Source organism: Oncorhynchus tshawytscha, linkage group LG18 (genome assembly GCF_018296145.1).
Source record: "Oncorhynchus tshawytscha isolate Ot180627B linkage group LG18, Otsh_v2.0, whole genome shotgun sequence".
Lineage (NCBI taxonomy): Eukaryota > Metazoa > Chordata > Actinopteri > Salmoniformes > Salmonidae > Oncorhynchus > Oncorhynchus tshawytscha.
The window spans coordinates 18679733-18704017 of record NC_056446.1 but is presented as its reverse complement, the minus strand read 5'-3'; the positions used below and the strand labels follow the sequence as shown (position 1 = coordinate 18704017).

Genomic DNA, 24285 nt, shown 5'->3' with positions numbered 1-24285 from the left:
GTCAGAAGTTTACATACACTAAGTTGACTGTGCCTTTAAACAGCTTGGAAAATTCTGTAAAATTATGTCATGGCTTACAAAGCTTCTGATATGCTATTTTGATGCGTTGTGCAGACCTCACTACCCTCTGGAGAGCCTTACGGTTGAGGGCGGTGCAGTTGCCATACCAGGCGGTGATACAGCCCGCCAGGATGCTCTCGATTGTGCATCTGTAGAAGTTTGTGAGTGCTTTTGGTGACAAGCCAAATTTCTTCAGCCTCCTGAGGTTGAAGAGGCGCTGCTGCGATATATTTACATAATTTCCCATCAATTCCCATGATTAAAGTGGCTGGAGTAGAGTCAGTGTCATTGACAGTGTGTTGGCAGTAGCCACTCCCTTCCTCAGTTGCCATACCAGGCGGTGATACAGCCCGCCAGGATGCTCTCGATTGTGCATCTGTAGAAGTTTGTGAGTGCTTTTGGTGACAAGCCGAATTTCTTCAGCCTCCTGAGGTTGAAGAGGCGCTGCTGCGCCTTCCTCAGCTTTGTGCTGTCTGTGTGAGTGGACCAATTCAGTTTGTCTGTGATGTGTATGCCGAGGAACTTAAAACTTGCTACCCTCTCCACTACTGTTCCATCGATGTGGATGTCCTGGGGGGGTGTTCCCTCTGCTGTTTCCTGAAGTCCACAATCATCTCCTTAGTTTTGTTGACGTTGAGTGTGAGGTTATTTTCCTGACACCACACTCCGAGGGCCCTCACCTCCTCCCTGTAGGCCGTCTCGTCGTTGTTGGTAATCAAGCCTACCACTGTTGTGTCGTCCGCAAACTTGATGATTGAGTTGGAGGCGTGCATGGCCACGCAGTCGTGGGTGAACAGGGAGTACAGGAGAGGGCTCAGAACGCACCCTTGTGGGGCCCCAGTGTTGAGGATCAGCGGGGAGGAGATGTTGTTGCCTACCCTCACCACCTGGGGGCGGCCCGTCAGGAAGTCCAGTACCCAGTTGCACAGGGCGGGGTCGAGACCCAGGGTCTCGAGCTTGATGACGAGCTTGGAGGGTACTATGGTGTTGAATGCCGAGCTGTAGTCGATGAACAGCATTCTCACATAGGTATTCCTCTTGTCCAGATGGGTTAGGGCAGTGTGCAGTGTGGTTGAGATTGCATCGTCTGTGGACCTATTTGGGCGGTAAGCAAATTGGAGTGGGTCAAGGGTGTCAGGTAGGGTGGAGGTGATATGGTCCTTGACTAGTCTCTCAAAGCACTTCATGATGACGGATGTGAGTGCTACGGGGCGGTAGTCGTTTAGCTCAGTTACCTTAGCTTTCTTGGGAACAGGAACAATGGTGGCCCTCTTGAAGCATGTGGGAACAGCAGACTGGTATAGGGATTGATTGAATATGTCCGTAAACACACCGGCCAGCTGGTCTGCGCATTCTCTGAGGGCGCGGCTGGGGATGCCGTCTGGGCCTGCAGCCTTGCGAGGGTTAACACGTTTAAATGTCTTACTCACTTCGGCTGCAGTGAAGGAGAGACCGCATGTTTCCGTTGCAGGCCGTGTCAGTGGCACTGTATTGTCCTCAAAGCGGGCAAAAAAGTTATTTAGTCTGCCTGGGAGCAAGACATCCTGGTCCGTGACTGGGCTGGGTTTCTTCCTGTAGTCCGTGATTGATTGTAGACCCTGCCACATACCTCTTGTGTCTGAGCCGTTGAATTGAGATTCTACTTTGTCTCTGTACTGGCGCTTAGCTTGTTTGATAGCCTTGCGGAGGGAATAGCTGCACTGTTTGTATTCAGTCATGTTACCAGACACCTTGCCCTGATTAAAAGCAGTGGTTCGTGCCTTCAGTTTCACACGAATGCTGCCATCAATCCACGGTTTCTGGTTAGGGAATGTTTTAATCGTTGCTATGGGAACGACATCTTCAACGCACGTTCTAATGAACTCGCACACCGTATCAGCGTATTCGTCAATGTTGTTGTCTGACGCAATACGAAACATCTCCCAGTCCACGTGATGGAAGCAGTCTTGGAGTGTGGAGTCAGCTTGGTCGGACCAGCGTTGGACAGACCTCAGCGTGGGAGCTTCTTGTTTTAGTTTCTGTCTGTAGGCAGGGATCAACAAAATGGAGTCGTGGTCAGCTTTTCCGAAAGGGGGGCGGGGCAGGGCCTTATATGCGAAGTTAGAGTAACAATGATCCAGGGTCTTTCCACCCCTGGTTGCACAATCGATATGCTGATAAAATTTAGGGAGTCTTGTTTTCAGATTAGCCTTGTTAAAATCCCCAGCTACAATGAATGCAGCCTCCGGATAAATCGTTTCCAGTTTGCAGAGAGTTAAATAAAGTTCGTTCAGAGCCATCGATGTGTCTGCTTGGGGGGGGATATATACGGCTGTGATTATAATCGAAGAGAATTCTCTTGGTAGATAATGCGGTCTACATTTGATTGTGAGGAATTCTAAATCAGGTGAACAGAAGGATTTGAGTTCCTGTATGTTTCTTTCATCACACCATGTCACGTTGGCCATAAGACATACGCCCCCGCCCGTCTTCTTACCAGAAAGATGTTTGTTTCTGTCGGCGCGATGCGTGGAGAAACCCGCTGGCTGCACCGCTTCGGATTGCGTCTCTCCAGTTAGCCATGTTTCCGTGAAGCAAAGAACGTTACAGTCTCTGATGTCCCTCTGGAATGCTACCCTTGCTCGGATTTCATCAACCTTGTTGTCAAGAGACTGGACATTGGCAAGAAGAATGCTAGGGAGTGGTGCACGATGTGCCCGTCTCCGGAGTCTGACCAGAAGACCGCTTCGTTTCCCTCTTTTTCTGAGTCGTTTTTTTTTTTGGTCGCTGCATGTGATCCACTCGGTTACACTGGTTGTAAGGCAGAACACAGGATCCGCATCGCGAAAAACATATTCTTGGTCGTACTGATGGTGAGTTGACGCTGATCTTATATTCAGTAGTTCTTCTCGGCTGTATGTAAAGAAACCTAAGATGACCTGGGGTACTAGTGTAAGAAATAACACGTAAAAAAACAAAAAACTGCATAGTTTCCTAGGAACGCGAAGCGAGGCGGCCATCTCTGTCGGCGCCGGCGCCGGATTTGAATGATGGAGGCCACTGTGTTCTGGGGACCTTCAATGCTGCAGACATGTTTTGGTCCCCTTCCCCAAATCTGTGCCTCGACACAATCCTGTCTTGGAGCTCTACGGACAATTCCTTTGACCTCATGGCTTGGTTTTTGCGCGGACATGCATGATCCCCATTGTTCCCGTGGCAGTGCCCTTCCCCTTTCATGCCTTAGATAGTTGACCATTAGGGTCAGAGTTGATTAGGGAGGCCACCGCTCCTCTGGGCATGGTGACGCAGGGGGGTCACAAGGAGTTAGTCTCTTTCTTATTGACTCTCCTGCGTTTCCCATGGTGCTAGGCCTACCCTGGTTAGCTTGTCATAACCCCACTGTTTCCTGGCAACAGAGGGCTCTCATGGGGTGGTCGCGAGAGTGCACGGGGAGGTGTTTAGGGGTTTCCGTTGGTGCTACTACGGTGGAAAGTCCAGACCAGGTCTCCACCATGCGCATTCCCCCTGAATATGCCGATTTGGCGCTCGCCTTCTCCAAAAAGAAGGCGACTCAATTACCACCCCATCGACGGGGCGTTTGTGCGATAAATCTCCTGGTAGACGCTGCACTTCCCAGGAGTCACGTGTATCCCCTCTCACAGGCGGAGACGGAGGCTATGGAAACATATGTCTCCGAATCTCCGCGTCGGGTACATTCGGGCCTCCACTTCACCCGCCTCCTCGAGTTTCTTTTTTGTGAAGAAGAAGGAGCGAGGTCTGCGCCCGTGCATTGACCATCGAGGTCTGAACCAGATCACTGTGAGGTATAGTTACCCGCTACCACTCATAGCCGCAGCAATTGAGTCAATGCACGGGGCGCGCTTCTTCACTAAAATAGATCTCAGGAGCGCTTACAACCTGGTGCGTATCCGGGAGGGAGACTTGTGGAAGATGGCTTTCAGTACCACCTCAGGGCACTATGAGTACCTTGTCATGCCGTACGGGTTGATGAATGCTCCATCAGTCTTCCAAGCCTTTGTAAACAAGATTTTCAGGGAACTGCACGGGCAGGGTGTAGTGGTGTATATTGATGACATTCTGATATACTACGCTACACGCGCCGAGCATGTGTCCTTGGTGCGCAGGGTGCGTGGTCTTCTGTTGGAGCATGACCTGGACGTCAAGGCTGAGAAATGCCTGTTCTTCCAGCAGTCCGCCTGCTGACCTAGGGTACCGCATTTCCACCTCAGGGGTGGAGATGGAGAGTGACCGCATTTCAGCCGTGTATAATTGGCCGACTCCCACCACTGTAAAGGGTGTGCAGCGGTTCTTAGGGTTTTCCAACTACTACCGGGGTTTTGGTAAGGTAGCGGCTCACATTACCTCACTGCTGAAGGGGGGCCCGGTACGTTTGCAGTGGTCGGCTGAGGCAGACAGGGCTTTTGGTCACCTGAGTGCTCTGTTTACCTCGGCTCCCGTGCCGGCTCATCTGGATCCCTCTTTGGAGTTCATAGTGAAGGTGGACGCGTCAGAGGCTGGGATAGGAGCTGTGCTCTCTCAGCGCTCGGGTACGCCACCAAAGCTCCGCCCCTGTGCCTTCTTCCTGAAGAAGCTCAGCCCGGCGGAGCAAAACTATGACGTGGGGGACCGGGAGCTGTTGGCTGTCGTCAAGGCCATGAAGGCGTGGAGACATTGGCTTGAGGGGGCTAAACACCCTTTTCTCATCTGGACTGACCACCTCAATCTGGAGTACATCGGGGCAGCGAGGAGACTGAACCCTCGCCAGGCCAGGTGGGCCATGTTTTTCATCCATTTTGTGTTCACCCTTTCCTACAGACCAGGCTCCCAGAACGTGAAGGCAGACGCATTGTCCCGGCTGTATGACACAGAGGAGCGGCCCATGGATTCCACTCCCCGCCTCCTGCCTGGTGGTTCCGGTTGTGTGGGAGTTGGACGCAGACATTGAGCAAGCGTTACGTGCAGAGCCCACTCCCGTCCAGTGTCCCGCTGGGCGTCTGTACGTCCCGTCTGCTGTTCGTGACCGGTTGATCTATTGGGCCCACACGTCACCCTCCTCTGGTCATCCAGGCATCGGTTGGACGGTGCGCTGTCTGACTGGGAAGTACTGGTGGTCCACTTTGGCTAAGGACGTGTGGGTTTATGTTTCCTCCTGCTCGGTGTGCGCCCAGTGTAAGGCTCCTAGGCACCTGCCCAGAGGTAAGCTACACCCATTACCTGTTCCACAACAGCCATGGTCACACCTGTCAATCGATTTCCTGACCGATCTTCCCCCATCACAGGGAAACACTACAATCCTGGTTGTTGTGGATTGTTTTTCTAAGTACTGCCGTCTCCTTCCTCTGCCCGGTCTCCCTATGGCCCTAGAGACTGCGGAAGCCTTGTTTACGCACGTCTTCCGGCACTATGGGGTGCCTGATGATATAGTGTCCTGGCAATAGGACCTCAGAAACCTACCCACATCCTGGTTAACTCTCTCCACCTGCCCGTTACTCTTGGGGTGAAAACCCGAGGTAAGGCTGATCGAGACCCCCAGACGTTCCATGAACGCCCTCCAGACCCTCGAAGTGAACTGGGGGCCCCGATCAGAGACGATGTCCTCCGGCACCCCGTAGTGCCGGAAGACGTGGGAGAATATAGCCTCCGCAGTCTGTAGGGCTGTAGGGAGACCGGGCAACGGGAGGAGATGGCAGAACAGCCGAACACTGAGGAGGCATAGGCTCCGCCCGTAACACCCACTCGATGTTTGAGTCCACCTCCCATACCACTGGTGCCATCAGCCTCGAGGCGGGAAAGATGGGAGTAGACTCGGTGGACCGATCCTCCGTGTCATAAAGGAGGGACAGTGCGTCAGCCTTTACGTTCTGGGAGCCTGGTCTATACGACAGAGTAAACCGGAATTGGGTGTAGAACATGGCCCACCTTTGCCTGACGTGGATTCAGTCTCCTAGCTGCCCGAATATACTCCAGATTCTGGTGGTCGGTTCAGATGACAAAGGGTGCTTAGCCCCCTCAAGCCAGTGTCTCCACACCTTCAGAGCCCTGACCACCGCTAACAACTCCCGGTCCCCCACATCATAGTTACGCTCCCCTGGACTGAGTTCCTCGAAAAGAAAGCGCAGGGGCAGAGTTTCGGTGGTGTTCCCGAGCGCTGTGATAGCACGGCACCCACCCCAGCCTCGGACGCGTCCACCTCCACTATGAATGCTAGAGAGGGGTCCGGGTGCGCCAACACGGGTGCATCCGTAAACAGCGCCTTCAACCTATTGAAGGCTCTGTCCGCCTCTGCTGACCACCGCAAATGCACCGGGCCCCCCTTCAGCAGTGAGGTAATGGGAGCCGCTACCTGGCCAAAACCCTGGATAAACCTCTGGTAGTAATTGGCAAACTCCAAAAACCACTTCACCCAAAAACCGCTTCACCGCCAATTACGCACGGCCTTAATGCGGTCACACTCCGCAGGAGGTGAAAATGCGATAACCCAGGAAGGAGACGGCTCATTTGGAGAACACACACTTCTCAGCCTTGACGTATAGGTCATGCTCCAGCAGTCTCCCAAGCACCTTGCGTACCAGAGACACATGCGCGGCGCGGGTGGCAGAATAGATCAGAATATCATTGATATAAACAACCACGGCCTGCCTGTGCAGGTCCCTGAGAATCTCGTCTACAAAGGATTGAAAGACGGCTGGAGCATTCTTTAACCCATACGGCATGACGAGGTACTCATAGTGGCCCGATGTGGTACTAAACGCGGTTTTCCACTCGTCTACATCCCGAATACGCACCAGACTATACGAGCTCCTGAGATCCAGTTTTGTGAAGAACTGTGCTCCGTGAAATGATTCCACCGCCATAGCGATGAGAGGTAGTGGGTAACTAAACCCCACTGTGATGGCATTTAGACCCCTATAATCAATGCACGGACGCAGACCTCCCTCCTTTTTCTTCACAAAAAAGAAACTTGAGGAGACGGGTGAGATGGAGGGCCGAATGTACCCCTGTCCCAGAGACTCCGTGACATATGTCTCCATAGCCAACGTCTCCTCCTGGGACAATGGGTACACATGACTCTTGGGAAGCGCAGCGTTTACCTGGAGATCTATCGCACAATCCCCTCCCGGTCAATGAGGTGGTAATTTAGTCACTTTCTTTTTACTGAAAGCGATTGCCAAATCGGCATATTCGGGGGGGATGCGCACCGTGGAACCCTGGTCTGGACTCTCCACCGATGTGGCACCGATGGAAACTCCCAGACACCTTCCAGAACACTCCTCTGACCACCCCTGGAGAACCCCCTGTCTCCACGAAATCTTAGGATTGTGACTAGTCAGCCAGGGAATCCCCAGCACCACTGGAAATGCAGGCGAATCCATAATGAAGAGACTTATCCGCTCCCTATGATTCCCCTGCGTCAGCATGTCCAGTGGAACCGTGGCCTCCCTGACCAACCCTGACCCTAATGGCCGGCTATCTAGGGAGTGCACGGGGAAGGGAGAATCTATCGACACGAGCGGAACACCCAGCTTGATGGCGAGTCCGCGATCCATAAAGTTCCCAGCTGCACCTGAATTGACTAGCGCCTTATGCTGGGAAGAGGGGAGAAAATCAAGGAAAAAAATCAAGACAAACATGTGACCAACAGGGGGTTCTGGGTGAGTTTGGTGCTTACTCACCTGGGGTGACCGAGAAGCGTTCCGCCTGCCACCTCGACTCCCAGACGGCCCCCCCCAGCACCGATCGGCCGAGTGTCCTCTCCGACCCCAGCTGGTGCAGGGGGAGCCTCCTACTCTGGTACCCCTCGGGACGGCCCCTCCCAACACGATCGGAATGGGAGCGGGGGCGCTGGGTGGTGGAACGCACAGGACCCTCTCCGAACGCCCGCGGGCAGTCAGCAGATTGTCCAGCCGGATAGACATGTCAATAAGTTCATCTGTGAACTTGTGTCCCGACACCGTTCACTGCGGACGTCCTCCCGGCGACTACACCGGTAGTGGTCTATAAGGGCCCTGTCGTTCCACCCAGACCCAGCGGCCAAGGTCCGGAACTCCAAGGCGTAATCCTGGGCGCTCCTCTTCTTCCTCTCCTCTTCTCTTCTGCCTAAGGTGGAACAGTCACTCTCCCGCCACTCGGCACTCTGGAGGGTGGTCAAAAACGGCACGAAAGCAGCGGGTGAATTCCGGGTAGTGATCCTTCGCTGAGTCTGCGTTTGCCCACTCCAGAGCACGACCCGTCAGGCAGGAGACGAGGACACTCACCCTCTCCGCTCCCGAGGGAGTGGGTCTCACAGTCGCCAGGTACAGTTCTAGTTGGAGTAAGAACCCCTGACACCCCGCAGCCGCTCCATCATAATCCCTCGGGAGCGCAAGACGGAGAGCGCTGGAGCCGGGGGATGGGGAGAGAGGAGAAGGGGAATCCTGAGCTGGGGAAACCGAAGGTGGAGAGAGGAGACCACTCCTCTCCCATCGGTCCATTCTATCCATCATCTGGTCCATGGCGGATCCGATCCGATGGAGGACCGTGGTGTGGTGGAGGACACGTTCCTCCATCGATAGGAGGGGGTTGGCAGCTGCTCCTGCTTACTCCATTCTTAATGGTGCGGGATTCTGTAATGCCCGGGGTGTAGTGGAGGAAGAAGTCAGACGCAGGAGACAGAGAGTTCAGAGTAGCGCTACTTCTTTATTCACCACACAGTTGAAAATGATGCCACTCAAAACAAATACCCCAAAACACAGGGGAACTAAACAGTCCCAAAAATAACTCACGTACACAAACAACCGTGACTTACAGGCATGTACACGAGTACACATAAAACAATCCCGCACACCCAGGAGGCGGGGCCGGCTGGATAATAGAGCCCAACTAATTAACCTAACTAAAAACAGCTGTAACTAATGAACAGACAAGGAGGGGGAGGAAAAGATCAGTGGCAGCTAGTAAGCCGGTGACAACGATCGCCACCCGAACAGGAAGGGGAGCCACCTTCGGTAGGAGTCGTGACAGTATGTTAATCTCTTCTCAGGAGACAAGCTGTTGTGACATTTTCCTCAACAACCACTGTTGCTGTTTTCTTCCCTCAATAGCATGTATAATTAGAAATTCATATTTGTCATGTTATAAACTAGAAATCAAATGTTTTTGTTGCTCTAAAAAGATATCTAATTATTTTCAAAGAAGAAATGTGTGCTTAAAATACAATTTATACATTGATAATGACTGAGATGGTTATACCTGTGATAAAACAAAACAATATATTCAATATTATTATAAACCGGGTAGCTCAAGGATGGTGATTGGCTGAAAGCTGTGGTATATGAGACATTTTTGCTGTGTTCACGTGCTGGACACAGAGATGACTGGGGCTGAACTGGAGATGCCGACGCCCACTGATGCCAAGGCAGTACAGAACGAACAAAACAAAACAAAACAACAAGGTGCTTACAACTTTGAAAAATCCACTTCAATGGCCCCCTAACTGGTCATTCCTAGTGTGAAACTCATCCATCATCCTGATCTTGCGTTCATGACCAAGTTGGAAATTACCACATACAACTGGGAAAAATCCACTTCAATGGCCCCCGAACTGGTCATTCCTAGTGTGAAACTCATCCATCATCCTGATCTCCACCTTCTCCCACATGCTGACCTCTGACATCACCTACTAAAGAAATGACCTCTATAAAAGCATTTTCAACAGTTATATGCAAAAACAAAATAATTTATTTATAGTAAAATGTTTACGAGCATGATAGCTGTACTTTTAGTTGATAGGTTACACAGCTCGTTGGCCATTAGCCAATCAGCGTTTCTAAACGAGTTCAAAGCACGTGAATGCGTCACTGGTAAATTCCCACCTCCATCTTGGTTATGAAGGCAGCATCAGTTGTGGTGTATTGGCCACATACCACCCCCCCAGCCCTTATTGTTTAAATAATATACTGAACATGCCTTAGACATGCCTTAAACATTACTTTGTCTAATATACGAGCCAATGAACTCACAAATTCATGTAGATTATTTTTGTTAAACCAATCAATACTTGCATTGTTTCAAGCTATTTGACCTTTACTTTGTCAGAAAATGGTGTATTGTTGCGACAATAATGATCTGCTGTGCAAGAAACCAATAAAAACGAATAAATAAAGGAGGCTATTTATTTTGTCAGAGCCATAGAGACACTTGGCTGATTGTGAGTTGAACGTTATCCCCCACCAACCAACGGGCTGGGCTGTTATAGCCTGACACTTTCACTTTCTGATTACTAGAAATCAGGAGGACGTTTCAAGAGTGAAAGTACCGACACAGATGTGTTTACATAAATTAAGATTATATTACTTTTGATCTGGTATTTGACGAACCTCTCGTCCAAAAGTGATTGTGACTAGTTTGTTTATTATCTGTGTTGGTTGACGTCGTGACAGTATTAGGCGGTAAGTAGAATACGAATTGGTCATCATAATTTGTGTATATTTTTCTAGTTTGGGCAGCCGATAGTGCATGGGCGCTAGATCTGCACTATCGTCTGTCTAGGCTTGATGTGCATTTTTTCAATGGTTTGTGCAGCTAAAACAGAATAATACAAGACAATAATGGCAGTTTGATACAGGTGCAACATGTAGTGAGTAGGAGAGTGAAATAGAATATCACCAAATACCCCACTACAGGAAAGTAACACACAACTGAAGCTGTACTCAGGAGAGCTAATTTGATAAATGGGGTGAAATAACACAGACTGTGTCATTAAGGGGGTTAAGCACAAGCTAGTCTTTGAAGTTGTGGAGTTGGATCAAAACCCACTACTCTCTGGTTTTACGTGGAGTGTAACGGATGTGAAACGGCTAGCTTAGTTAGCGGTGTGCGCTAAATAGCGTTTCAATCGGTGATGTCACTTGCTCTGAGACCTTGAAGTAGTGGTTCCCCTTGCTCTGCAAGGGCCGCGGCTTTTGTGGGTAACGATGCTTCGTGGGTGACTGTTGTTGATGTGTGCAGAGGGTCCCTGGTTCGCGCCCGGGTATATGCGAGGGGACGGTCTAAAGTTATACTGTTACATGAGCACTTAGGACTCGTAACTCACAATTCCACAAAGTGGAGCAGTGCCCCAAAGAGCTGCTGAGCGAATATCATGACGTGTTCAATGATCTATTGGAGTCTGTGCTTGGAGATGTCCACTTCCAGTCTGGTCTCATAGACTAGACATAACATCGTAAACGTACATCTTGGAGACTCAAATTAGTAATGTTACGTTTGGTATGGTTACATAAAACAGATGGCTACTTAGGGTGGTTTGTCGGGGTCGAACGTATAAGGCGAACGTCTAGCAACTCAAAGGTTGCGATTTGGAATCTCATCACGGACAACTGGAGCTAATTAGCAGCTTTTCATCTACTTACTACTTTTTAGCTACTCTGCAACTCATTAGCATGTTAGCTAACCCTAAAGGGACAAACTTTTCTGGTCGAACATGAGAGAGGACTCAAGAACATGTATCCAATTGCTCAGCCTGTAATGAATATGCACAAGCACAGCAAAACGAATCAATGATTTCACATAACATCCCAGAGTGCCCATGGCAAACAGTGAGCATGGACCTTTTTACGTATATAGGAAAGGACTTCCTGATTATGGTTGATCATTACGCAGATTACTGGGAGGTGGAACCACTGCCAGACGTGTCAGCTGACATGGTCGTCACATTCTGCAAAGTGGGGAGGAGGGGGGCTATGAGGCAGAGCCAGCTGCTAAGAGAGTGAAAGACTTATGCAAGAGGGCAAAGCTAGACATTATGGATGTATGGTCAGCTATACTGCAGTGGTGCAACACGCCACGGAGGGGATGGACAGTAGACACGCACAGCGTCTGATGTCGCGCAGACTCAAGTCATTGCTGCCGGTGGCACCCAACCTGCTGAAGACCTCTTAGGTTTTGGTTGTCACCTTTGTGTGGGTAAAATCACTGGGAAGCAGTATTTGAGGCGTCACTACAGATGCGGGTTCGATCCCAGGCTGTGTCACAACCGGCCGTGACAGGGAGTCCCATAGGGTGGCGCACAATTGGCCCAGCGTCGTTCAGGTTAGGGGAGGGTTTGGCCGGGGTGGCTTTACTTGGCTCATTGTGCTCTAGCGACTCCTTGTGGTGGGCCGGGCACCTGCAGGCTGACTTCGATTGTCTGTTGAATGGTGCTTCCTCCCACACATTGGTGCAGCTGGCTTCCGGGTTAAGCGGGCGGGTGTTAAGAAGCGCGGTTTGGCGGGTCATGTTTCGGAGGACGCATTACTCGACCTTCACCTCCCGAACCTGTTTGGGAGTTGCAGTAATGAGACAAGATCGCATATCACTAAATGGGGGTAAAAATATATATAGATATTTTTCAGATCTGTGTTTCATAATTTTCCTTTAATTGTATTTTTTTTAATTTTTAAAATTTCACCTTTATTTAACCAGGTAGGCAAGTTGAGAACAAGTTCTCATTTACAATTGCGACCTGGCCAAGATAAAACAAAGCAGTTCGACACATACAACGACACAGAGTTACACATGGAGTAAAACAAACATACAGTCAATAATACAGTATAAACAAGCCTATATACGATGTGAGCAAATGAGGTGAGATAAGGGAGGTAAAGGCAAAAAAAGGCCATGGTGGCAAAGTAAATACAATATAGCAAGTTAAACACTGGAATGGTAGATTTGCAGTGGAAGAATGTGCAAAGTAGAAATAAAAATAATGGGGTGTAAAGGAGCAAAATAAATAAATAAATTAAATACAGTAGGGAAAGAGGTAGTTGTTTGGGCTAAATTATAGGTGGGCTATGTACAGGTGCAGTAATCTGTGAGCTGCTCTGACAGTTGGTGCTTAAAGCTAGTGAGGGAGATAAGTGTTTCCAGTTTCAGAGATTTTTGTAGTTCGTTCCAGTCATTGGCAGCAGAGAACTGGAAGGAGAGGCGGCCAAAGAAAGAATTGGTTTTGGGGGTGACTAGAGAGATATACCTGCTGGAGCGTGTGCTACAGGTGGGAGATGCTATGGTGACCAGCGAGCTGAGATAAGGGGGGACTTTACCTAGCAGGGTCTTGTAGATTCGCAAGAGGGTGAATGTATCTCACTAGAGAAAGTATAAGAGAGAGCGAAACAAAAATGTACTAATCAGCGTTGAGCTAAACTGAGTGAGTTCAACTGTGAATGGTCCTGGCGAAAAAATCTAAGTCTAAAGGGAAGCCAGCTTGGATTTGGCGTCTCTCCTATCAAATCGCTTTGAGAGCATACGTCATTAACAGGAACAACTTGAATTGTTGCATCTCTTTGTGTTGTTGTCCACCTGTGGCTAGCTAGCTAAAATGAGCTCTTTCCTAAATTAGCCATGGATGGATATAGGGATTTGGACGTGTGGTTTTACTTAATTCTCCGTACTGGCCAATGATTTTAAGAGTGATTCTGATCCAAACATTTCTCTACGAGTTGGGTGAGTCAGCATGTGTTTCTACTTTCACGAAGGCGCACGCACACACACACGCAAACAAAAATCAGAACCATGGACAGCCACATCATATTTAGCTTATGTTGATTGGACTTAATTGTTTTGGGTATCATTCAGTTGTCACTGTATTAGACTAAGCAGAGGTGATTTGACGAGGTTGAAGTTGAGTTGAAATGGTGCTGGAATAGTGGAGGCATCTCCTGTTTTCTTTCTGACTTGCGGTAACTCTCTGTGGTTTTAAATCAACAGTTGTTTATTGGTCTGAAAATGTTAGAAACATTGACTTCCTTAACCATGCTGTAGGTCATGTAGGTCTGCAGGTCTGTTACATGCAATGTGCGTCATGGATTTCCCCAGTCAGAGGTTGCTGTTTTGTGATAAAGGTTTTGTTAATGTATTCTGCCACTGTGTCTTCTTATTGTCTCGGCCTTTAGGCCTATATATCACGCTCGCAAGGCATATGAATTAACAGCAAACAACGCAATTATCACAGCACATACAGTGTAGGATGTAATATGGCTTTTCTGGTGAGGGGGGTGGCTTGGCTTCCCCAGTGGACTTATCCACACACCACTACTGTTAATTCATATGCCTTGTGACCGTGATACCTGGTGTGCATCTGCGTAGTGGTTGTCTGTCACGACCAACCAAAAGCACTATTTTAAGCTGGTATTTAACTTTTGTTTCTTCCTTCTCGTCGTTAAAGCTAGTATAGGAGGGAAATGATGCCACAATCTATGTCATTAAGTGTTTCAGTAACAGGCAATCCTTTGTGTCTCTGCAGTGTCAGTATTTGACGTCCCACTCAGTCAACACTCATCTAAACAGTGACTGTTTCTCTGTGGGTCTTACCTGGCAGCGTAATAAAGGTTGATAAACAGCAGCGGGTGAGATTATATTTGTAATTTTTGCATCCACTCGTGGCCTAATTACTCTTACCTTGCCCTAATCAGTGAATTTGTTATTTGATTGCCCAGGCTTATTGAATTATGAAAAATGTTGATAAATGTACCTTTTACAGCAAGGAACAGCAAGGAAAATGTATTCTCTGGGCACAATGTATTTTCTATCTGAAAGTGTTGTAACATTGTATCAGAATAGGCCTACCGTCCTGAATCTGTTATCTTTTCAAGATCAGAGCAGAGGACAGCAAATCCTGTTTCCCTACAGCAGCATCAGTGTGACAAGTATGAGTCAGGTAACTACAATGAAATTATACAGTTAGCAGCTGTGTAAGCCTGTGAACAATGTTTTGTACTAATAAATAGTCTATAATTCTCTTCCTCCTAGGCAAGGACAATGAGTTTGGAAAAGCCAAACAGGAGCCTCTCACCAGATGCAGCATGTGCCCTTACAAGTAAGCAAAGATTTACATGATCTGGGTCCCAATTAACTTGTGGTAACCACCTGTTGTAGGATATCAAAGAGTCTGAGAGCAGTAGGCTATTGCAATAATCTTATATTTATTTAACACATCTACATTTCAAGGGAAGGGGAACAATGGGCATCTTGGCAAAAAGGAAGTGTCTGAAAAGGTTAGGTCGACTAGCTATCAGTTTTCAATGGTCGTGGTGCTGTCCATGGTGCTAAATGGTTGTCGCCGGTATAGAGAGCAATCGTAATGGCGTCTTTTTGTAGGCATTAACTCCGCCATCGTTCGTTGGACAAAGCTTATTGGGAAATAAATTGAGTTTTTTTGTAGGCATTTTGAATAAAAGCTGAAATAAGGTCTGTGGTAAACACAGGCCCAGGAGATCTTCTACATTTATACAAAAGATCTCCTAAGCCTGTGTTAACCTCAGACTTTGTTTATGGCGTTTATCCCAAAACCCTATTCTTTCCCCATTAATTGACCTGTTAGGAATGGCTGAACGAACCAGAGGTAACTCAATTCAGTATTTTAGGACTTCAAGCGGGCGAGCTCTATATTCCTGTAGTTTGCGCTGTTGTGGTGCTAAACATTTGTGCATCAGTAGAATTAGTGTCCCCAATTGGTCAATTTCACCGCAATATCACCAGGAATTAACAAAGAGTTCCGTTATCTCCAACTTTTTGCATCGCTCTGTTCGCCAAACTTATCTATCCGTGCTCATTTTGGCGAGATCCACTTTCCTTTCGTTGAAAATGAATGGGCGCCTCCCGGGTGGCGCAGTGGTTAAGGGTGCTGCAGCGCCAGCTGTGCCATCAGAGTCCCTGGGTTCGCGCCCAGGCTCTGTCGTAACCGGCCGCAACCGGGAGGTCCGTGGGCGATGCACAATTGGCCTAGCGTCGTCCGGGTTAGGGAGGGCTTGGTCGGTAGGGATGTCCTTGTCTCATCGCGCACCAGCGACTCCTGGAGCGGGCCGGGCGCAGTGCGCGCTAACCAAGGTTGCCAGGTGCACGGTGTTTCCTCTGACACATTGGTGCGGCTGGCTTCCGGGTTGGATGCCCGCTGTGTTAAGAAGCAGTACGGCTGGTTGGGTTGTGTATCGGAGACGCACCTTCGTCTCTCCCGAGCCCGTACGGGAGTTGTAGCGATGAAAACAGTTCGATACCACGAAATTGGGGAGAAAAAGGGGTGAAAAAAAAGAAAAAAAGAAAATGAATGGGCTCCGTCATGTTGTCAGTGCACATCCATGTTAGTGGACATTACCTGTAAGGGCACAATAAGGGATTCAAACAGGCTAGTTAGATGTCTTTATTGTAGCTGTGACTTCTACAGTACAATTTAAGTTCGCCTTACAACACTGCCATTTATGGACCAGGCTAGCTGTTTGAATATGCTAATGTAGTAACTGAGGTGTCACAGTTGCTTAACCCTATATTTAATCACGTTTATTATTCTAGAGTGGAGGACGGCGACATTCTTCACCATTCTGACTGGGAATACTCTGCCGACTCATGAGGAAATCAATCGCTGTCTCACTACAAAAGGTTTAACTGTAGTGACGTCACTAGAGGAGAGTGATGTCATCCTGGCTTTCTGTCCCATTGTCTCTCGTGCTGGGACTGATATTGAAGCAGCACTGGAGCAGATTCCAGGTAATCAATATCCATGAAGAACATTGTCAAAACGTTAATGATTCATTAATCAGGTATGTTTACGTGATTATTGTTACTGTTATCCCCTTTCTCTTGACAGCTGGTAAACCTGTCATCCTGGTAGTGCTGCATCACACCTTAGATCCAGACTACACTGTACCTAACAGTAGCAGACTAGTGACCAGAGGTGATGAAATACTCACAGTGGACTGTCTCTTCCATGAGAACCAGGGACTACTGGAGTGTCCTCGCAATGAAGAAGCAATTCTAAAGATTCTGGACAGGACAAAAATACAGCCAAAGGTAGTTCACCTTTATTCAAAATGATAATTTAGATAAAGAGGAACATTGTGTCCCCAATTAATACAAATGGGAAAAAGTGAGCTTGAGTTGAGATTAGTAACGTCTAGGGAAATAACACGTAGTTGTAATACTCCTCATGCACACTGACCTGTATGTGTACTGTGTATTTGAACTCTGGTGCAGAATGATGAGGTCTGGGAACTAATCAGAGAAGAAGAAGCCAGTGATGCCCCTGAGCAGGAAAACCTAGAGGTATGTCGTCTCATTTCAGACTTTGCCACTTGGTCAAAATACGAATGACAGGTCAGAGCAGAGGGAGGTGGTCAGAGCAGAGGGGATCAAATCCTGTTTCCTTACAGCAGCATCAGTGTGACAATACAAATATGTTTCAGGTAACTACAATTAAATGATACAGTTAGCAGCTGTATAAGCCTGTGAACAGTAATAAATAGCCTATCAATCTCTTCCTCTTAGGCAAGGACAATGAGTTTGGAAGAGCAAATCAGGGGCCTCTCACCAGTTGCAGCATCTGCCCTTGCAAGTAAGTTATCTCCCTGAGCTTTATGCAGTTGTTGTTAACTGTCCTCCTAATAACATCATATTTGTTTTCAGGAGCTAGAATTAAAGAGGACATTGATATTCAAGAGTTAACAAGAGATGATCTGAACGAACTTCTGCCAGGCCTTGAGCATTTCAAACTTAGGAAGAAGATCAGTGAACTTCTAACCCAATCTAAACAGGTTGGTATAGTCCCAAAAGCTTCTATGGTTACTGTACCACTTTGTGGGATCATTCAGTATAGTTAATAGAATGAAGGTTTTTGATTCATTGTACATTTCCATTGTATGTACTAATCCCATGTTTTCTGTTATTTCTGTTTCTTAGGACACAGATAAACCTATCGATTTCATTCTTAACGAGATTAGGAAATTCCTTCTAGCTGTTGTCATGAAGAGTAAGTCCCTTTTCAAGGACTTTCAGCATAGCTGTCACCCAATACATTTGTGGTGTCTCTTTGGTTGTAATTGTATGCACTGGTCACTTTCTCCTTGCAGATGCACTTGTTCCTGAGGGAGTGTTACATGGCTACGTCCCTATTCTTAAAGATTTGAAGAAGCAGCTGGCCAAAGCCGTGCACTTCATTCAGGAACACATTGAACTGCTTGAGAGCTACAATAAAGAAGAGCCCATGGAGGCTGAGGGCAATGTTGTGTTCCCATCAGCTGACTCTGCTACAGCAGGAAACCAGCTATCCAATGTTGCAGGTAAATTACATAACTGCTGTCTGTGTTGGTTGCAGAACAGTGGGTCTCATCCCTCATGAATCAAAAGACATAGATAATGGTATACAACATGTTGAGAAATTAAACATTCAAGACATTCACTATTGGGACTTTAATGGAGCTCGAACACAGTCTTTTCTTAGCCTAAAATTACTCTGTTAACAGCCGAAATGTACATTATTTCCAGTACATAAGCAATCTGTTGAAGGCGCTTCAGAACGACCAGGTAACTCAACCTTAAACATGGCATGTTTTTCTCAAAACATAAGAATTCTATAATGTTAAACCCTTTTACAGCTGGCAAAGCCAACCACAATGACTTGCACAGACTCACAACAATGTGCTGCAAAAACACTGGACTTGAATTCATAGTACTTTGTTGTCCTCAGCCTTAGGTGCTGTAGACCCCAAACGACCAAGAACAGATCTACCCACCAGTGGTAAGTGGCAAAACCCCCACCTCATACTTCAGGAGCAGCTGGAATAACATATGCTCCTCCAAGTACCACTGGTAGTGTGCAGTTCAGGTCGTGAGGCAAACTGGAGACCTCAAAATCATGCTCTCCATACACTTCAGGAGCAGCTGATATTGAGCCATCTGCAACATCCTACAAAGGCCATTATCAAAGCCTAAACACTGTTCAATGTCATTAAATCCTTTAAAATATAATTCATTTATAAGTCAAAAATTGATGTATCAATCACAGATAGCCCCTTTAAGGAATTGGAAACAATGTGTTGAGAATTTGATTTCAATTGCTACTTTCAGATAGTTCCTCATCAGTACCTGGTAACATCCAGGCCCCAAAAGAAAAGGAAGGAAAAGAACCTGGAAGTTGGAATTTTTTCAGCAGATCTGTAACAAAACATTTGCCGGGTGAGATTCTTGAGATATGCTTTGTACTAATCGAAAACAATTTGTTCATGCATTTCCTGTCAGTCAATCTAATTGGCATAAATCCCTCCTTACCTCTCCACTCTGATAGCTGATGTGTGATGAGCTTTCTAGTGTGAAATGTCTGCAATGGAAATCCACCACTTTGCTTTTGTTTGCAACATCTTGGGGATATACTGTATGTAGTGTTGTCATTTAATTATGTTTTGTTTCAAGAAGTTAAAGTCTATTCCCAAGTGTGTGGAAAAACCCTGAACGCTCACCTTGCACTCATGAAACAAGTGGAGGATCTGGGACTTAAACGAAAGGAGACCAGTGTAGAGGACTGCCAAGTCATAATGGTCTTCTGTCCTGTTGTATCTCGTGTGGGAACTGACATTGAGGCTGCCATGAGCCAAGTTCCAGGTAGGAACTTGTCAATACTACTTTTATCATGGGATTTCATTTTACTCAACAGGATGATTTTTTGGGTGGAAGTACTTTTCTAAAGCTTGCATCATTTTGTCTCAACAGGTAACACAGATGCCATTCTAGTGGTGATGCACCATACCTTTGATCGCTACTTTGTCACAGAGCAGAGATCTGCATCTCACTACAACAACGTAGTAGAGAAAGTTCATGTTCTCTTCCATGACTCTGTGGGACTTCTGCATTGTAAAACAAATGATATTGCAGTGACTCTCATACATAAGGCCTTACTGAAATACAACAGCAGTCCTTAGACATTAAGCGCCCCATTGTGGCAACACAAAGTGTTTGAAGTCTGTAACAAGATTACAACTCCACCAACATTATTTAAAAACCTACATTTCTACAACTTCCACCCAGGGCTTTGGTGACTCATTCTAGTTTAGAAGAAAGCTTATCACAATCTGTGTAGTGAGCCAAATTAAATATTATCTTGATTCTCAAGTACAAAACTAGACTTCTCTCTGTAGAACCTCTGTTGTGAGTGAATCTTTAAAGATAAGATACCTCATATGTATTTGTGAATTTCAGCTTGTTCTACTTTTAGTATTAGAAGCACTTATAGTTTGAGGTGTTTTCTACTGTTACATTATGCCTCAATCATGAGAATGTGTTTATGAATGTTTAATCTTATTCTATGAGAATAAATCAAGTACAAGTGTTGCATAAAATATTGAATAATTTTAATGATATTGCTAAGATTTTTTCTCAACTCTTCTGATATCAGACTTACTCATTTGTGTTGAGGAATTTCTGTCTCTGCAGATAGACTAATAATCTATTCCAAAGCTAAAATAAAGTTGTTCGTATTTTCATAAAAAAATATAGTGCACACGCAACATTGATTGGAACAAGTGTCAAGTCAAATATTTATAACACTAAGAACGTAATTGATTAGAAAAATTCTGCTGATATCAATATAAAAGATGCATAGCGGCATTCATTTCTAAACATCCTTCTAGCAATACTTTTGCATTTATATTCACACAAAGTGATTTAGAATCACTTTTCTCTTGCCTTAAGTCTTTCCATCACAAAGTAAAGACAGGCTTTAATGACAAAACAGCAGTTAGTTTTGTCAACGGATGTAAAACCTGCTGTTAATAAAGGACACCATGATAAAAATGTCATAAGCCCACCAGGCCACAAGAACATCACTTTAGTGTCAAAACACTCCATGTTGGTGCTACAGGCCCATGGTAAAGTAGGTCAGTCAATGAGAATGCATGTTCTTATTTCCACTGGAAGTAAGGCCATGTCCCATGATCCATCCATCAACCATCTCCACCTCGCAGAAGTAACTGTGTCATGACACAGTGCAGATCATTGATATTTCATGTTTCCCAAATGTAATGTGTTTATAGGGACAGGCTTTACAGGAGATTGTCCTCAAATCTTCTCCCTCAACAGGAATTGGTCTGCAACCTGTTAACGTGTGCAATATGCTTAAGTGTGAGAAAACATCCTTTTACACTTTGGTATGAATCACATGAGCATTTGTCCTCATAGGACACTAGAACTACTGCCACATGCTGGAAAATATAGGTCATTAACAGTATATCACTGTTCTTTAATATATTTAACTCCTGTCTCATCACCACCACTGGTTTTATGCCCATTAGACCATATCATATCCCCACGTCACAAGAAACCAACTGTCTTGAATTCACAATAGCTTTACAATTCTCTCTCAGACACACACATCATGGCATTTATCCCAGTTAACTCAACCTAGACAATCAACCATCTGATATGTCTTGTGAATATGTTAACTGGACAGCCATGGTTAATATACTCCAAATAACACACAAAAATATATACAGTACCAGTCAAAAGTTGACACACCTACTCATTCAAGGGTTTTTATTATTTACTATTTTCTACATTGTAGAATAATAGTGAAAACTGAATTTTTTTTGTAGTAACCAAAAAAACAAATACAAATATATTTTGTTTTAGATTCTTCAAAGTAGTCACCCTTTGTCTTGACAGCTTTGCACACTCTTGGCATTCTCTCAACTAGCTTAATGAGGTAGTCACCTGGAATGCATTTCAATTAAACAGGCGTGTTTTGTTAAAAGTTAAATTGTGGAATTTTGTGACAAGGTATACAGAAGATAGCCATATTTGGTAGAAGACCAAGTCAAATAAGCAAATAGAAACAACAGTCAATCATAACTTTTAAGAAATGAAGGTCAGTCAATCCGGAAAAATTCAAGAACTTTGAAAGTTTCTTCAAGTGCAGTCGCAAAAACCGCCAAGCGCTATGAGTTACCTCCAGAGTTACATCCGCTGCAGAGGATAAGTTTATTAGAGTTAACTGCATCTCAGATTGCATTCCAAATAAATGCTTCAGAGTTCAAGTAACGGACACATCTCAACATCAACTGTTCAGAAGAGACTGTCAATCAGGCCTTCATGGTCAAATTGCTGCAAAGAAATAACTACTAAAAAGGACACCAATAAGAAGAAGAGACTTGCTTGGGACAAGAAACACGAGCAATGACCATTAGACTGTTGGAAATCTGTCCTTTGGTCTGATGAGTCCAAATTTGAGAGTTTTGGTTCCAACCACCGTGTCTTTGTGAGACGCAGAGTAGGTGAACGGATGATCTCCGCATGTGTAGTTCCCACTGTGAAGCATGGAGGAGGAGTTGTGACGGTGTGGGGGTGCGGTGTGGGGGAGACACGGATTAATTTAGAATTCAAGGCACACTTAACCAAGATGGCTACCATAGCATTCTGCAGCAATATGCCATCCCATCTGATTTGCACTTAGTGGGAGTATCATTTGTTTTTTAACAGGACAATGACCCAAAACACTGTGTAAGGGCTATTTGCCCAAGAAGGAGAGTGATGGAGTGCTGCATCATATGACCTGGATTCCACAATCCCCCGACCTCAATCAATTTGAGATAGTTTGGGATGAGTCGGACCGCAGAGTGAAGGAAAAGCTGCCAACAAGTGCTAAGCATATGTGGGAACTCCTTTTTTACATTTTTTATTTTACCTTTATTTAACTAGGCAAGTCAGTTAAGAACAAAGTCTTATTTTCAATGACGGCCTAGGAACAGTGGGTTAACTGCTTGTTCAGGGACAGAACGACAGATTTTTACCTTGTCAGCTTGGGGATTTGAACTTGCAATCTTTCAGTTACTAGTCCAACGCTCTAACCACTAGGCTACCCTGCCACCCCAATGCTTCAAGACTGTTGGAAAACAATTCCAGGTGAAGCTGGTTGAGAGAATGCCAAGAGTGTGCAAAGCTGGCATCAAGGCAAAGGGTGGCTACTTTGAAGAATCTAAAACATAAACATATATTTAGATTTGTTTAACACTTTCTTGGTTCCTACATGATTCCATATGTATTATTTCCTAGTTTTGAAGTCTTCACTATTTTTCTACAATGTAGAAAATAGTAAAAATAAAGATAAACCCTTGAATGAGTAGGTGTCCTAAAACTTTGGACCGGTAATGAATATACACACATATTCTGGTTCGGGGGAGAGACGGGCAAAAAAGTGCCATTCATATACATTAAATTAACAGCAGAGAATGTCTGGCTAGGGTCAACATCCCTCCCCTTATAGTCCACACCCTCTGTAACCCTGATGCTGTAGCCCTGCTATTGGCCCTCTGCGGTGTCCGTCACTGGCTTGGTCGGTTGGGACGGCCCCTCCAGTAGTTGTTATAGGCCTCCTGGAACATGTTCTTGCAGCCGAGCTTGGCGTCGAGGCGGGAGCAGATGAGGAAGGAGCCACCCATCTTGCGGTGGAGAGAGTAGGTCTCCTCGGGAGGCGGGGTGAGGCGCTGCTTCAGCATCACGGGGATCAGGTTGTGGATGCGCTCCGTGGTGCTCTGGGCTCCGAAGTTAAAAGGCTCCATAGAGGCAAAGGCCTCGCCCAGAATCATCACCGCGTCCACATGGGCGTTCACCATGGACTGAGGGAGGGGACGGACAGAACATACTCAGAGAGAGTAATAACCTGTATGTGTTTGTGTGTTTTTTAGTGGGTTCAGGGGGAGCCATTGTAATTAAGTTATGGGTATTCACTACTCAGTTTATGCCTTGGAGTAATGAAGAGCCTTCTCAATTCATTGTCTACGACAAAATAAACTAGTAAGTGGCATTGTTGATTCATGTGTTGAGAACGAATGAATTGACTCACCTTTGACTCATAACCTGTGAGGAACTTGAGATCTACTGATCTCCTCCGAACCCCCTCTCTGTCTCCCTCTGCTGCTGACTTGATGAGCTGATTAAAACAATGAATGTCACACACACGTCAAATAAATCATTTTGATCGGCTATGTTTTGTTGTGGGATAAAGCCTAATAGCTTACCTCGATGTAGATGTCAGTGAAGTCCTCACTAAATCCTCTTGTGGCTCCGAAATCCAACAATGCAACCTATGGATGGAACAGAAGTAATGTTTAGTCATTCTAAGCATTCAACAACATCGTGCTACTGGAGGTGGCTACTGTATAGGCTTGGCAGGCTCTACAGAAGACACCAAGAAGACCCATTTAAACAGAGACAACCTTTAGGAGGGTCATCAACATTAGTTACAGGACTCTAATGATGAAATTGATAACAAGAGTTAAAACTCACCCTGTGTGTCTGTGGGTCGTAGAAGAAGTTGGACCAGTTGGGGTCAGTCTGCATGTATCTGAACTCAAACAGCTCCCTTAAACAAAGTTTCAGGATATTCTCACAGATCTGACACACACACACACACACACACACACACACACACACACACACACACACACACACACACACACA

General features: G+C 46.1%; 2 protein-coding genes across 9 annotated transcripts in view; one reads left to right on the top strand and one right to left on the bottom strand.

The window, feature by feature from the left end:
- Window positions 1-10303: 10303 nt before the first annotated feature.
- LOC112217640 lies at window positions 10304-20187 on the top strand. 6 transcript variants are annotated; one of them, XM_042300775.1, is made up of 16 exons: window positions 10304-10487; window positions 14315-14417; window positions 14664-14728; window positions 14821-14887; window positions 16357-16551; window positions 16676-16854; window positions 17038-17106; window positions 17329-17395; window positions 17467-17594; window positions 17740-17809; window positions 17910-18119; window positions 18325-18363; window positions 18527-18577; window positions 18907-19014; window positions 19249-19437; window positions 19546-20187. In XM_042300775.1, exons 3-16 carry the CDS (start codon window positions 14720-14722, stop codon window positions 19752-19754), a joined length of 1590 nt encoding a protein of 529 aa, XP_042156709.1. In that variant the 5' UTR covers window positions 10304-10487; window positions 14315-14417; window positions 14664-14719; the 3' UTR covers window positions 19755-20187. The 6 variants fall into 6 exon arrangements, with proteins under 6 accessions (XP_042156709.1, XP_024233833.2, XP_024233832.2 ...); XM_024378065.2 differs by having other exon boundaries at window positions 16652-16854; window positions 19252-19437; XM_024378064.2 differs by having other exon boundaries at window positions 10305-10487; window positions 14669-14728; window positions 16652-16854.
- A 2652-nt stretch (window positions 20188-22839) lies between these two features.
- LOC112217350 (atypical kinase COQ8A, mitochondrial-like) overlaps window positions 22840-24285 on the bottom strand; it is a 37333-nt gene continuing 35887 nt past the window's right edge. For all 3 annotated transcript variants that reach the window (XM_042300771.1, XM_042300772.1, XM_042300773.1), the window contains exons 12-15: window positions 24112-24219; window positions 23844-23909; window positions 23669-23755; window positions 22840-23441 (exon numbers count right to left, since the gene is read on the bottom strand). In XM_042300771.1, coding sequence (XP_042156705.1) covers window positions 23148-23441; window positions 23669-23755; window positions 23844-23909; window positions 24112-24219 — 555 coding nt within the window. In that variant the 3' untranslated portion in view covers window positions 22840-23147. The remainder of the gene's footprint in view (window positions 23442-23668; window positions 23756-23843; window positions 23910-24111; window positions 24220-24285) is intronic.

Excerpts from the sequence above, each read along its gene's own strand:
- LOC112217640 (XM_024378064.2), top strand. Across the intron at positions 16,552-16,651 it reads AGCACTGGAGCAGATTCCAG|CTGGTAAACCTGTCATCCTG; the intron begins GTAATCAATATC and ends TTCTCTTGACAG. Across the intron at positions 17,396-17,466 it reads TGCAGCATCTGCCCTTGCAA|GAGCTAGAATTAAAGAGGAC; the intron begins GTAAGTTATCTC and ends ATTTGTTTTCAG.